Source organism: Corvus moneduloides, chromosome 18 (assembly GCF_009650955.1).
Source record: "Corvus moneduloides isolate bCorMon1 chromosome 18, bCorMon1.pri, whole genome shotgun sequence".
Lineage (NCBI taxonomy): Eukaryota > Metazoa > Chordata > Aves > Passeriformes > Corvidae > Corvus > Corvus moneduloides.
In genome coordinates, this window is record NC_045493.1 from 9,251,918 (window position 1) to 9,267,270 (window position 15,353).

General features: G+C 40.3%; 1 protein-coding gene and 1 long non-coding RNA gene across 5 annotated transcripts; one reads left to right on the top strand and one right to left on the bottom strand.

Annotated features, from left to right (window-relative positions):
* Positions 1 to 3: 3 nt before the first annotated feature.
* On the top strand, positions 4 to 13,354 carry CHEK2 (checkpoint kinase 2). Of its 3 annotated transcripts, none has more exons than XM_032128548.1 (15): positions 4 to 81; positions 1,493 to 1,747; positions 2,266 to 2,390; positions 2,655 to 2,802; positions 3,562 to 3,652; positions 4,652 to 4,760; positions 5,802 to 5,855; positions 6,429 to 6,490; positions 7,003 to 7,102; positions 7,592 to 7,678; positions 8,386 to 8,549; positions 8,765 to 8,880; positions 10,210 to 10,295; positions 12,460 to 12,540; positions 13,123 to 13,354. In XM_032128548.1, the coding sequence occupies exons 2-15, from the start codon at positions 1,498 to 1,500 to the stop codon at positions 13,216 to 13,218; spliced, it is 1,569 nt and encodes a 522-aa protein (XP_031984439.1). In that variant the 5' UTR covers positions 4 to 81; positions 1,493 to 1,497; the 3' UTR covers positions 13,219 to 13,354. The 3 variants fall into 3 exon arrangements, with proteins under 3 accessions (XP_031984439.1, XP_031984441.1, XP_031984440.1); XM_032128550.1 differs by lacking the exon at positions 4 to 81 and adding an exon at positions 130 to 195; XM_032128549.1 differs by lacking the exon at positions 4 to 81 and adding an exon at positions 450 to 1,280.
* LOC116453278 lies at positions 1,859 to 15,318 on the bottom strand. Of its 2 annotated transcripts, none has more exons than XR_004243736.1 (4): positions 15,093 to 15,318; positions 13,084 to 13,192; positions 12,105 to 12,143; positions 1,859 to 8,624 (listed from the first exon to the last, which is right to left on the bottom strand). It is a non-coding gene; the product is annotated as an uncharacterized LOC116453278 (long non-coding RNA). The 2 variants fall into 2 exon arrangements; XR_004243735.1 differs by having other exon boundaries at positions 12,100 to 12,143.
* Between the last annotated feature and the right edge of the window lie 35 nt (positions 15,319 to 15,353).

The window sequence follows — 15,353 nt, forward strand, 5'->3', positions numbered from 1 at the left end:
CCGCTCGCTCATTGGCTGCGCTCGGGGCGCGCGCACAGCGCGCACGGCGGCCCCGGTCCGACCGCGCGAGCCCCGCGAGCCGTGAGTTCGGGTCCCGCTCCGGCCCTTCCCCGCCGCTCCCCTCCCCTGCCCTCCCGTCCCGCCCCGAGGCCGCCACAGGCTGCTCCCTGCTGCTTCTCCCGGGATGCTCGCGCGGTGCCGCTGGGGACGGGGCCGCAACGCTCAATCGGGACGGCGTGGCCGCTGGTGCCGGTGTCGGTCGCGGGGCAGCAGTGTCCTGGCGGGCAGGGCCGGGCCGGGCCGGGCGCTGAGTGCACGGGGGCCCGGCAGTGCCGCCCCGGGGGCCCGGCAGTGCCGCCCCGGGGGCCCGGCAGTGCCGCCCCGGGGGCCCGGCTGCGCCGCTCCGCACGGTGCCAGGCGGCCGCTGGCGGCCCGGCCCCGCCGTCTGGGCGTTTAGAGGGAGGTTTAGGTTGGATACGAGGGAAAATTCTTTATGGAAAGGGCTGCCTAGGTCAGAGGTGGGGTCACCATCTCTAGCGGGGTTCCACAGCCGTCTGGATGTGGAACCAGGGGACAGGGTCAGTGGTGGCATTGGCATTGCCGAGGAAGCTGGGCTCGGTGGCCTCTGTCTTTTCCAGCCCGCGTGGTTCCGTGATTCTGTTCGGTTTGCGGGCGGCTGCACCAGCACCGCCTGTGTTTGTAAACACCCGTAACAAACGGGACGTGGGAGGGTTCTTGGGAGCTGTTGTGTTTTTATGGCTCGTAATGAAATGTAGCGAACCGATAAGGAGAATTTTACGTTAAACTGTATGGCAAGCTAAAAACCCGCTATAGAGGCGGTAAGATTGGAAGGCACATGGACGATCCAGGAGTCCCGGTGAGCCCTGGTGTGTTGGAGAAGGCTGGCTGTAGGGATGGGCTGGCTGGTGGAGCATTTATTAAGTGGAGAGGGAGGCACGACACGCTATGAATTTCCGGGCTGTAACGCGGCAGGGAGACGCTGTTTCTCGCCACGTGCCGACAGCTGCCGGGGCTGTGGTGGGTGTCTGAATCTGGCAGAGTTTTGTACATTCATTGAGTACAGGTGTGATAAATCCCTCGCGCACTTTCAGGAAAATGTATGTCGTTTTACAGTTCTTACTCTTTTCAGTTTTTCTCTTTGTTTTGGGGGACCAGCCGTGTTCCCTTGCTCCGTGCGGGGATGCTCTGTGAGAGCACAATCCATGCCTGTGTGACCCAGTGTGAGCGCTGAAGTTCACGGAAGCAATCCGGGAATAAGGGTTAGTTTTGTTCTGGAACCAGCAGAGGCCGCTCCACGTTGTATTTTAAAAGGAAAACCGTCCTAGTTTGCAAAGTTACGGGGAATTTACGTATAACCCAGACATGTACGCTTTGGTTGGAAGTTTTACTGAGGATGGACTTGGACATTTAATAGTGTTTGCCAGTTTTACTTTGCTGTAGTAATTGTGGTTTTTTAACGTTCTCTTTGAAGCCAACATGTCTCGAGAGACTGGAAGTGAAGCACAGCAGTCTCAAAGTGCCCAGCAGTCACAGTGTGGTACCAGTTCCTCTTCCAGTGGTTCACAGAGCACTAGTCAGTCTTCCTTAAGTTCTGGGACTCTCAGTTCTTTGGACACTGTTCCCACTCAGGAGCTTTCATCGATCCCTGAGGACCAGGCATCTGAAGAGCTGGTTCCTCAGCCTTGGGGTCGACTCTTTGCACTTGGAAAAGGTTTCAGCAATTGTGGTATGTGCGTACTGTAATAAACCTCTTGGTTTCTTTGTAGGATCTCAGAAAAGTTCTGAGCAGCTTGGTGAAGAGCAGTGTCTTTTCATTTTCAAATTAAGTACAAGCAAATTTAGGTATGCAACTTTTGCAATAATATTTTACTCCATACTACATCCCAGTGTTTACATTGAGTACTTGGATACACAGCTTCCACAGACTTACAGAATCTCTGGGGTGTTCATGTTCTTTGTTACATGCTTCATTTTTTTTACATTTTTTAATTGATTGTGTTTAGTTATATGTCTTTATATTGCTGAAGGTGAACTGAAAACTACCACTGCTAAAGAGGGTAAAATTATTAAAGGATTTGACAAGGTGTGGTGCTTTGTATGAGTTAAGACAGACTTGATTCTATGGGAAGAATCTTGTCTTTGTTATCCTATTCATTATCACTTGGCATTGTTCTATAGTGCCATAGTTATTAACTTCCTGCAACGTTGTGTTCTCTCTCTGCTGTACTTTCCTCTCCTCTGCAGACTGTGTGAATGAGGAATACTGGTTTGGGAGAGACAAAAGCTGTGATTACAGTTTTTCCAAGCTAGGATTGTCTGAGACTGGCTTCTACCAAAACTATAGCAAGAAGCACTTCCGAATTTTCAGGGTAAGTGCTAAAAACATTAACTCTCTGTCTATTTTGGCATAATTCAAAAAGAGACTTTGGGGCAGAAATCCTAAAGAAATCAAAGTATCTTCAGGGTTGACTCCTTTAACAAGACTCCTGGCAATGCCCCATTCACGTGGTTTATGAAGTAAACTCACAGTCTCGTTTCTTGAGTCAACAATAGTAAATTTCTAGTCTGTCATGTCTTTACTGTAAAGTCACTTGTTCTTTACTGTCATCTTTCCCATTTTTTTTCTCTTTCAGGAAATGGGTCCAAGAAATTCCTTTGTTGCCTACATTGAAGACCATAGTGCAAATGGGACATTTGTTAATAGAGAGCTCATTGGAAAAGGAAGGAGGCTTCCACTGACACACAACTCTGAAATTGCACTGTCTATACAGACCAATAAGGGTAAAATGTGCTTTAACTTAAGTAGATTTTTCATGTATTGACCAAGAGGTTTTTTCTGCATTGATTTGAATATATTTCTTGGAAGCTGAGGTGCTTCATGAGCACAGCTCATTAATCGGTGTTTTAATACTGACATAAAAATTATCCATGTCCCTGTCAACCCTAGGAAAAAAATAGAAAAAAACCCTTTAAAAAATCTGCATCAGATAGCACCTTACTAGAGTATAATCTTTGATAGCTGTTTTCCTATTTTTGAAACACTTTTGGGCTTCAATGGCTGTGCATATGATGGTGGGAACAGGGGAAACAGACTATTAAAGAAAAGTTGTACACACCCCCCCCCTCCCCTCAGATACTTAATCAGATGGTGTATAATAAATAGAAAATCCTCTTAAAAATTAGCAGGGCTGGGCTTTTGTTTCTTTGTCTTTGTTTTTCCACTAAGATGCTGTCTTCTTGATTATTACTTATCTTTGATCTCTGCTGGGACATTGAAATTTGTGCTCATTTTGTCCTTAAATGTAGTTAATTAGTTAAAGGCTGTTGTGAATTTAACACCAAAATGTATTTTTTCAGCAATAAGATCACCTTGCTAACCCATAGCTGGTGTAATTTATAGCATATGTTTAGTTTTGACTCTAGCAGGCATTATTTTCTCAGTTATATGGTTGACTATAAAAGCTCACAAAACATAGCTGTTTGTTATAACAAAAATTTTAAATTTAACAATAGGAAAATTATCTCAACTTGTCTTCTCAGTGTTTGTATTTTCTGATCTTACGGTGGATGATCAGATGATGTTTCCTAAAGAATTCAGAGAGAAATACATCATGTCAAAGACTTTGGGAAGGTAAGCATCCTTCTTCCCTCAGTAAAAAGGATTAACTCTCTTATCACTGTCAGTACACTGTGCTGGTATTAACTGAGCTGCTGTTTTAAAAGAAAAAAAGGAAAAAAAAAAGTGTGATAGCGTGAGTAAACATGTTCTTTACATGTTTAAACAGTAATTTAAACAGGAATTTTGGCTTTGTCTCTCTAATTGGTTTGGGGTTAGTAACCTACCACCAATTGCAAAAATCCAGTTTTTGTTTTGTTTTGGTTGGTGGGGGTTTTTTTCTGTAGAAGAGAATGAAGTCTGTAAATTCTTAATGAGTTTTTAAAGCTTATATATTAATTTACTCAGGTATTGGAAGTGGAAGGAAGAGCTTTATGTCAGAATACAGCTTCCTACAATATCACTATTGAGGCCTTCAGACAAAAAGGGAAAGAACTGTCCAGGAAAAAGGAGAGAGAGGCTATTTTAAATGGGGGCTATTTTTTTCTCTCTTGAAACGGTCAGTGAACAATTTGGAGGTGAATAATTAAGTAGAAAAAAATCAGAGTGGAAAATACAAGAATTTCTTTCTGTAATAGAATGGCTATTTAGTAAAAATACAAGTGTTGTAATTCCTGTTCCTCAGATTTGTGCAGTCCAGTGTTAGGAGAACCCTTCCTAAGTTCTCTTCTCGTAAATGCCTTTGCATGAAGGAAATGCTGACAGAGCTTGTCCTTCATATCTGCCAGTACTTTTGGTACAAATAGAGTAGCTGCTCTGCATATTTACTCCTGCAGTTTTGAATGAATGGTCCTTGATAACACTTGCTATTTAAATGGACTTTCTAACTCTTGAATGTTTCCTGAGTACTGTAGACTTTCTAACAGTTGAATACTTCCTGAGAAGAGGTAACGTGCCATATTCAGAAAGTTAGAAAGCAGCAGCACCAAATTATGCTTTCATTTGCCTGCACTTGTTACACAGATTTTTGACAAGTGTTTGTAAGCACTGACAAGAGCTGTGCTCTGGTTTTAGTGGTGCCTGTGGAGAAGTCAAACTGGCATTTGAGAAGAGCACCTGTAACAAAGTAGCAGTGAAAATCATCAATAAACGGAAGTTTGTGGCAAGTGGCTTGAGAGAGACAGTAAGTACTTTGGTTTGTTTGTCTGTATTGGCCATCTTGCAGTGGCCATGGAATATTTGGTAACTTCTCTGACTTCTCAGCTATCTTCAACTAAAGAGGATTTTCTTACTTAATGTCTTCTGTATTTAATTTCGAAATGTTTTTTGATCTTGTATGATGTACGGAATTCCGTAGGAAATGCTTCCTTTCATTCCTTGACCACATTCCATCAGGTTCATCAGTTAGGACTATTAATGGGATGTGTACAAAGGCTGGTGCAGAGTCTTGTAGGGTCTGGTTTATGTCCTGAAATACATCAGGTAGACACATCATAACCAGCAGAGTCTTGACCAAAAATGTACCAACTAAGCTAATTTTGTTGAATGCTCCATCATAATACTTTTTAAGAAAATTGTATGAAGCCTTTTGGGAAGGGCTTTTCATGGCAGAAGCCAGGATTTGGAGAAGAACAAAGAACACTGGCTTAAGATGCTGTTGTGAATTAGGATTACTAATATATGCTATTGTACAAAACAGAGACAGGAGTGTATCTGGAATGTTGTGTGTTCAAAGATGATTGATTTGGATTGGAAGAAGAGCAAAAAAGAAAATCCCTGCTGAGTTGATTTTGAGAGTTGAGCCTAAGCCACAGATTAAAAGGATCTGGTTGTGTTATCTTGCAAAATAGGAGAGAGTAGCATGTAATTTTAGGTTGGCCCATCTGTGAAGCATCTTGGAGGGAGAAAAGCTGTTCAAAGGACAATACAGGTATATAGGTAAAAAGAATTTTTTTTTTTTTTTTAATCTGGAAATTAGTTGGGGATTTCTAACCTGCAGTGAAATTACATGTCTGGAGCAGTATCTTGCTCCAGATAGTGACAGCACACTGTTTATTTAATTCAGCAAAGGCACCTGATCATTTTATAGAAGAAGTTGTATGTTACAGTCACAGTAGCAAAAGGCATGAAATGAAGGCTTTTCTGGTACTGTCTCTTATTTCTCATATGTCTTATTCCAGAACAGCACTGTCTTACCCAATATGGTATTTGATTCTTTTAATAGAACCCAGCTTTTAATATCAATACAGAAATTGAGATTTTGAAGAAAATAGATCACGTGAGTACATTTTTATTATTTTTTGCTCCCTACCATATGTACTTGTGTAGTTTACTGACTTTAGTGTAGTAACTAAAGAGCAATTTTATCCATTTAGAAATGTGTTAAAGGGGGCATATAATTTTTCTTGTAAATTATTGAATGGGGTTTTTTTCTTCTTTTAAATATATTATATCCTAGCAGATTTGAGATTTTAAAACTTTGGATAACTGAGATGTAAATTTGAGAAGAAACATCATCACAGGAGAAGTTTTAACCTGAGCCACTGCTGCAGAAACTTTTCCTTGATGCAAGTTTTTTGTAAATGCTGTGAAATAACTAAATATAAAGACTAGTTTTCACTGGCAGTTTCTTGAATTTGTATTCCCTCTTTCCTCTGCATGTGAAATAAATAAAATATTGAGGGTATGGTAACTGACAACTGGAAAAAATTTGGGGTGCTCGCTAGTCACTTGTTTTAAGTGTTAGTTTAAGTGACATGTTTTGAAATACTGAAATAAAACCTTTAGGATTAATTTTTACAAATTATTCTACTTTTTTGTGTGTCTCCGTTTGTGTTCCCTTTTCTGTTAGCCTTGCTTAATCAAGATCAAAAACTTCTTTGAAGCAGAGGATTACTACATTGTTTTGGAACTGTAAGTAACCTGTTTGAAAGTAAATGCATAAAATGAAATGTTTTTTTCATAGCCACAATGAATGTATGTACTTCTGAACTGTGGAGGTTTTGCTTGTTTTATTTTGTTTTTCTTTTGCTGGCCTCCACTGTTTTTTGAAACCTTTGTAAGATTAGGAGCTAGGATAACCAGGAGAAATCATCCTTCTCTGCTTTGTGGGCACTCAGTGCCTGGATATTGTTTGCTCTGCTGCTGTTGTGGATTGCTGGATTTTTTTTTTCTTTTTTTTTTAGTTTTTGAGCTTCTAAGAGGGGGCTGGTCAATAATCATGTAACAACTCCCAGTGAAGACTCAGGGGATTGACCCTAACTCAGCCATGCACGTGCTGTGTTTAGGATGTTGCTCTTTCCTTTTCAGAAATACGTTCTTTCTCTGTAGCCAGAATAGCCAAATGTTTTTGTCTCTCAGTCTTGTCTAAGGAGATGAATCTTCAGGAAGTCGTATGTTAGCTTGTTAACCTGCATTTATTTTAGGATGGAAGGAGGAGAATTGTATGACAGAGTGTCAAGGCCAATCAAGATGAAAGAAGATACCTGCAAGTTGTATTTTTATCAGATGCTTCTGGCAGTAAAGGTACATAATCATGAACTCCACCAAAAAAAAATGTAATAAGATGAGTTTTTCTGACACTTGTCATTGCTGAAACCCATGCAAGCAACCAGCACAGTGTTCTTAATAAGTTGGTTTAACAACTTACTGAAGTTGTTAAGAGAGGCAGAAAACCAGAATTCCTGCAAAGGTGACGCAGAATTTGCATCTGCACACTGTGCTTGCATTGAGATGTGACATTTGAAGCATAATGATTTCTAAGGTGTTTTTTTTCCTTTGTTTGTGATGGTGTTTTGGTGTGGGTTTTTTTTGTTTGTTTCATTTTGTTTTGTTTTTGTTTTGCTTTGTTTTTTTAAGGGAGAGTCATAAGTTAGGGAGCTTTAAATGCATGCCTGCCTCTTGCACAGCCATTTCCAGTTATTCTGCCATTGCCATGAGAAAAAATGGAAAGCTTACATTTTAAAACTAGTTAATAGTCTGTTTTTCCTTAATTGCCCATCTGTATGTATTTAGTATCTTCATGACAATGGAATTATACACCGAGATCTAAAGCCAGAAAATGTGCTACTTTCATCTTCTGAAGAGGCATGTCTTATAAAGGTAAGGAAACGTAATTACATTTCTTGTTAATGGAGAAATTTGGGAATGTTCCTTCACATTCTTCATATTTCATTAAACATAGCCAAAAAGATACGGAATTAGTCATACAAACCATGAAGTAACTTAAAACATAGAGGGTTGTTTTTTTTCATAATTGTATTTTACTTTTATGGATATTTCAACCCATACACTGCATATGTAATTTCAAATGTCAGTGGTTTTTTTCCCCAATAAAATCTAAATTCTTGAATTACAGACAGCATTCCCACAAATGTCCAGGCTGTATGGTGACAGGGATTTTTTGCGTTTTTTGGGTGGGAATTAGGGTTGTGGATTTTCTTTTGTGTTGGTTTTTTTTTCCCCCCAGAGAAAGCATTGAATAGATTTGCACGCTAAAATGCTGCTTTTTCAAGTAAACTCTTCTAATAGGCTACAATGCCTCTATTCTGTGGTTGTCCATTTACATCCAAATCTGAGAGTACTTTTTTTCTTGTGTAAAGTGTGATCCTTTGTCATATTTCTCCCTCTTCCACCTCTCCCATTCTCACTTAATAATGTTTGGGGTGACTTTTGTTCATAGTCATGTACTGGAAGTGGCTTGGAAGAAAGAAACTTAATGCTACCTCCTGATGTATGTCTACAATATGATGTGTTCTAGTACAGTCCATCCTAATATGTAATGTGGTGTTACCATTTTTAAATACAAGATTACAGATTTTGGACAATCCAAGATTCTTGGAGAAGCTTCTCTTATGAAAACATTATGTGGTACTCCCATGTATCTTGCTCCTGAGGTTCTAAATTCACTTGGGACTGCTGGATACAGCCGAGCTGTGGACTGCTGGAGTTTAGGAGTTATTCTTTTTGTATGGTAAGATATTGTGTAGATGTACCTTCACTGGACAGTCTTTGACATACATGGCTTGAGACTTGGCAACTTCAGTATCTGTATGAGGAAGCGAAAGTGCGTTTAAAACTCTACACATATAAAAACACTACGATAGCAGATGCCTTAAAATGTGGGATTTCAGTGTTTCATTTGCTGTGACAAAATCTGTGTTATTTAACTTGTTTCCTTTTATACAGCTTGTGTGGATATCCACCATTCAATGAGCAAAATACTCAACTCTCTCTGAAAGATCAAATCACTCGTGGAAAATACACGTTCATCGCAAAAGAATGGAAGCATGTGTCAGACATGGGTATGACTCCAGCACAGTGGGTAGTAAAATATCTACCTCTTTTCTAGTAGTTCTTGTTTTCCTTTATCCTCCTTTCAGCTGCATGGCACATTTTGTGTTAATATGTTTTGTTTTTTAAACTAATGTATTAAAATTATTTACGTTCATAGTTAAAACATTAGGGCACATACTTTTTTTATTGAAGAGATTTCTTAGTAGTATTTAGCATAACTGACCACACAAGTATAGAGTTTGTAGGCACATACATCTATTTCTCCTCTTTTCACTTTTTCTTCTGACTTCATCAAGCTGGTCTACAGACTTTACCTAAAGATTCTTCAAGTGTTGAACCAAAAATGCCAGGAATTTAAGGAACACGAGTTAGAATTCCAAAAAAACAAATGTTCCACAAGAGTCCTTTCATACTGCTAGTCTTTGAGCTGAAAGTGTCAGTCACATTTGTGGAATCATCAATTGTGTTTGGCCCACTGTAAGTGGTCTGTGAAACAATTTTTGCATAGAAAACTAAAATGATAATTACTGTCTGTGTGCTTTTAGTTTTTCAGGACATTTTGTATGCACAAAATAATTGTAATATTTACCTTGGACACTTCTTTGTATGTGCAGAGGAGTTTCTAATATATGATGTGGTCATCCTTTGTCTAATAAACTTATCAAATATAACTCCTTCCTGAATAGTTTGAGGCTTATTCAATAATAAGTCAGAAATTCATGAGAATGTACAACCTTAACATAATTTCCCTAGTCCTACTGGTATGTATTCAGAATAATCTGATCAAATGAAAAGTAAATCTTGCCAAATTCCTTTAGAGGAGATTTGGAGTAATAAAATGACACAAATGCTATATTTTTACAGTGTCTACTAAGCAGCTTCCTAGGAAGATGAAAGTTTGAGATTATGTTGAGCATACATCTGTATGTCCTGCCTCTTCTTTCCCACCTTCCCAGATGGATAATCTGCTTTCCAAGACACTGTAAACCAGGATAAATTAAGCTGTCTTTGCTTTTCCACAGTAATACTGAAGCCTTTAGGAAAGTGCTGAGCCTCCTGTGCACGCTCAGAATATAAATTGTGTACATGCTAAATAAATCTACGGATAATTGTGGTATACTGAAAAGTGTTGAGTTGTGTGCATGTGAAGGAAAGATGGTTGCAGTCTGCAGCCCTTCCTATGCATAGAAAAAAGAGAAGTGATCTGCCCAGCCTGTACTTCTGTGCACTGTTCTGAAGGGGTATAAGGTACATTGTCACACACAGCTTTGGTGGAGGCATATTTCAGGTAATCAATGTATTGATTGCATGCCAACCAGCTCATTTTAATACCTTAGCTCTGGATCTTGTGAAGAAGCTGTTAGTAGTGGATCCAAGCAAACGTCTTACCACAGAGGAAGCCTTAGAGCATCCTTGGCTTCAGGTAGGAATTGAGTTTTAACTGAAAGCTGGGTTGTTTGGGGAATAACTTGTTGATGTATTGTGCTTTCAAAGATTTAGTCCCTGTAGAGAGACTGCAAAAGTAGCATGGAGTTGTCTACTTTCAATACAATAAGCAGCTTCTGCATCCTTTCTGAGCCACCTCTTCCCAGAACTCTTTCACATGTGAGGATCAGGATTTGTGTTTTAGAGCCCAAGTGTCCCTGTGGTTCTGGTAGGATGGTCCTCTTCCTTTGAGCACTGTAACAGAGCCCCACTGCCTCAGATGTTTGTGTGGGCAGGCAGTGCAGAGTTTGTTTCTGGCAAGCATCCAATACTACTATGTTTTTACTCCGCTGAGTAGGAGTAAGTATTCCTGGTTTGGGAACCCTCTGAGGAGGAGGTGATGGTTTCCTTGCCTCCTGTTACAGTCTAGTTAGCTTTGAGAGGGATAGTCTGTAGGTGGTCTTTTCTTAATTTTGGTACTCCAGAGGTGCCCACTGGACCTATGAGCTTTCTTGAATATATTTGCTTGAAGAGGCTGAAAAGTCACCCAGTGCACGTCTGACCCATGCAACAGGTTCTGTTTATTCACACCAAGCACAATGCTGTTCCTGTTCCTCTGCTGGGAACAGGAGAATTTCAGATGCTTTGGTCAAGAGCATAAGAAACAGGGAGGAAACAAGGGAGTATCCCTCAGTGCTTAACAGCTGACAGTGTTCTGAGACAAAAAACATGTGTGGATGACTCTTTTTAAGTGATTAACTTGTCTTGATTATGCTCCTGGGCATCAGGAAACATTTCCTGGCATTCATGGCTTTTACTTACTGTAGTTTTGCGTGTAACATCTACAGTGAGTTAATCAGATATAGATTCTTATATTTAAATTATAATTCTGATCAGAAAAAGTTATTCAGAAACCATGCAACACTGATTTTAAAAATTGCTGGTATGCATAAGGGGGAAGGGGAAATAGATGACTGATTTAGACAAGTTAAGAATTTGAGATATTTCAGTATATAAACTTAAGGTGTTATTAACTTGATTATATATTCCATATAGGGACATCTCTTACTGTTAAGTTTAATTTTGAAGACAGGACAGAAGGTTCCAGAAAACATCATAGCCACAAATCCAGATGTCATCTAGCATTCAGCTGCTGTTCTCCAAACTGTTTCCCTTCAGGGGCTGTTACTAAGAGTGTCAGGTGTTCATAGGTGATGTATACTGCCTGGTTGGAAGGCCAGCATCCAGTATGCTCAGTTCTAGATACCACATACGTTGAATACTGCCACCAAAAGAGCTCCCGAGTCCTGTTCCTATGAGTAGTGAGGAGTTACTGGCTCCTCTCTCCCTCTTGTGTTGTCTGGAAGTATTGACTTTACAAGTCAGCAGGGAAAACCACATTCTCTATCTGACCAGCTGATGCCTGATACCGCTCTGATGATTTTGGGGACACTAGGGAATTTTTCAGATACTAGAAGTAAGCATGTTCTGCAGATTTATTTAAAGTAGTACTGCTTTCAAATCAGTGGTTTCAAAACATGTGTTGTTTACTCCCTTCTTTGCTTAAATCTACAACTTCAAAACTTGCTGAGCTGAGTAAACCTAAGTACTACTCAGTGGAAATGTCTTACCTGTATTTACCAGATACTTAATAAAACATTTCTGAAAGGCATATAAACAATTAATTGCTGTTTCTGCCTCTGAAATCTTCACTCAAGTCTTTTGAATGGCACAAGATTTGGTTGCATGCTGAAGAAAAAACTCAGGTTTTTGTTACATAAGTGGAACAATGTTTATCTTACCTTACCTATCAATTCAAATGTAGCCACAATCAAATCAGGTGACACTGGAAAATAAAAACAAGTCAAAATTCTATATAAAATTAAATGGATATTCAGGTCAAGGCCTTTTTGTACTACTTAAGAATAGTTAAATAAAAAAAGGTGATACTGCAATACTCCATTGCTTAGGAAAAGGAATCTCTCCACTGCTTTCACCTAAAAAACTCAGTTAAAACAGCTGAAATCCTTAGGAGCTCAGTGGTCTTTATTTCTAATTGTCTCTAGTGGTGAATGTCCCATTCACTTCTCTTTGAGTTTCCCAATCTTTGCTTTTCCCTTAAATATTCTATAGACTACTTAGATGCTGGGGTTTTTTTGCAGGATGAATATATGAAGGCTACATTTCAACAGCTCCTTGCTCAGACACGTGCCAATATGAATCCACCAGAAACATCAAAAATGGTATGTGCAATAGATGTTTGGAGATGACTGTATGATGCACAGAGAAACTAGATTTTGAAGTAATCTTTAATAAGAAAATCAGTTAATGTTGAGACTTTAGAGAAATATACCCTTGGGGGGCTGTATGTGGCAGCCTGCTGGTTGCTTCCTGAAGAGCAGCAGTGGACTAATGTGCTTTGTCAACACTTGGTTTAAATGTATAGAAATACTCTCCTAGGCTTTAAAGGATTATTCATATATTTAGAATTACACTGTTGAATCTATGTTTTTTTTAATGGATTCAAATCACTTATGTTTAGTATTAAAGTAGAAATTCTCATGCTGGTGCAAGGTTAGGATGGCATTGTTCCATTCATCACCAGATGCTAATTAGGAAAATTGTGAACAGTAGCTGTTTCAAGCTGGGAGCAATGTCTTGTATGAGAACCATCAAATATAATTAGATGGATCTTGGTAGAGAAACATGGGTTAGTCATGCTGCTTTTTTGGTCACATTGTCCAACACCTGTAGTTCTGGAACAAGCAGAACAGTTTCTGCCTTACCTGGTTTCCTGGAGCCATCCTACTGTGTCTTTTTTCCAGCCAACCACAATGAGAAAGCGTCTCCATGAAAATGAGGAAGAATATGGCTCCTCTAAGCGTGCTGTTCCTTCTACGTCATTTCAGAAAATCAGGTGAAAAGCAAGAGGAAACAACTTCGTTAATGACAACTTTTTTTATGGAAAGCAGAATTTTTTACTAAGAAAAATCTTAATAATGAAATAATGGTTGAAGATACAATTTCCAAATAAAAAAATCTTCGTAAGACTGAAGTGGCTGCTGTGTATGCATGAGAATCTGCACAATTAGTCATGTTCTAGTCCATCCAGCTGTCTGACTCAAGGGAAGTATCAGAAAAACTCCTAAACTAAGTTACTAACAAATTTTTAGGCTAGCTTCATCCCCACCTACATTCTCTATTTGTTCTTTTCCAGTTTCCAGGTTAGGCATGGAAATAATGCTAGTGCTAACAGATGAAGAAGGAATACTAAGCTTGCTGAGCTTTTGCCTGAGACAGAGCATTACCTGACACAATGCTGCCCACAGACTTCTGAGGACACTTAGACTATTCAGTTCAGATGTAAAACTTCTGATGGAGCTTGAGGCCCTCTGGGCTTCAGGTAAAGCTCCACAATAAATGCTGGACTGGCAGACTCACAGCATTGAGCTCTGGGAAGGGGCTGATTGGCTTCCAAAGCAACAGTTACCATATGCATGGTGTTTCTAACATGTGTGTCCTCTGTTTATTTCCCAGAGGAGGGATGAGTAAGAGAAAACGTGATAACAAGTGATGAAATGAAGATGTATAAATTCCTGTTGGGGAAGAACTAGGAATTGAACTGAGGGCAAAAAACTTGCTTGCCTGTTTAGGTGAAAATTTTGAACTGTGTGCCTCTTACTAAAGGATATTTCTTTATTGACTGAAAGAACAGTTTAGTAACTGTTCTCCAGCATGCATCTTCTGGTTAAAGGCATCTACTGTAAGTTGATTTGTAAAGAATAAAACCTAATGTGTTATGGAATAAACCCATGTTAGGTAGGAATGAAGATACTCATGAGTCACATTTCCTATTGCAGAGACCTTGTGTGTTTCGATATATTTATAACCAACGTTAATGATAAAATGCTAATTTTTGTACACTGATACCTTTCTTAATGGATTGGATGGAGGAACATCCATGAGCATCTGGATGGAAACAACACCACTGGTTCCAGTCCACTCCAGATACACAAAGTGTGATAGAACGAAGGTGTGTCTGTCCTTGAGGACATGTCCTTTTGGTACAAATCTGTGACTGGTGCATCCTCAAGGAGTTCTGGTTGCTCATTTGAAATAGAAGGGAACACTCAGCTGCCATTTGCTACACAAAAGAATCAAAGGATGTGGTGTGTTTGGGCCAGGTCCTGCAAAAGCTGATACCTTTGGGCTTTGGTTACCAGTTACTTTAAAAAGACCTGCATCATTGCCAATGAGAAAGTAATTCCTTAGCTTCTACTTATACTGTCAATTTGTCTTCAGATAGAAATAGGAGTCTTCTATAATTTATTCCTTCATCTTTTTTTACTGCCCATGGTGGTTAGATAATCAGTAACTGCTTTGCTTGGGTCCTTTCCCTGGTTCCTGACTAAGACCTGTTTTCTAATGATGTCCTAAGTTTGATCTTGCTTATTTGATGGCTAAACTTTGGTTTGCTGGTCATGTGTTCATCATTCGATCACAGGAAGTTTTCTGAAGTTTCAGACTCATTTTTTTCTATGGAAGAGTAAGTTTCACTAGGTGAAGTGGCATCCAATTTTCACTTAAGAAATTATTTCTTTATCGTGTATTATCCGCAGCACAAGAGCCTTCAGCCTTCATAATCCATTTTGCCTGTTCATTTCAAGAGGCAGGATGGGTCACAGCACTTGGAAGGCTTCGGTTAACCAAAGTGCTGAGGCTTGCTGTGCCTGGCCAGTGCGGTGTCATTAGTGACCAGCATCACCACCTGCGGTCCGATGTGGGCCCCGCTTACTCTCGAGCTCAGGCTGCCGCTGCCTTTGGGCGACGGTCCCCCACCCGTCTGGCGACAGAGCGACGCTGGAGCTGTATCCTCCGAGAGGACGGAGCTCGTCCGTATTCGCGGAGAGGCGGCGGACCAGAGCGCTGCTCTTCCCGGAGCCTGGCAGAGGGGCGGCCGAGCAGCCGCCCCGGCCCGGAGCCGCCGCGGCTGGGAGAGCTCGGGCAGCAGCCGCAGGACGTCCGGCGCGGGCCCGGTGCCGTCGGGCAGGGGTGC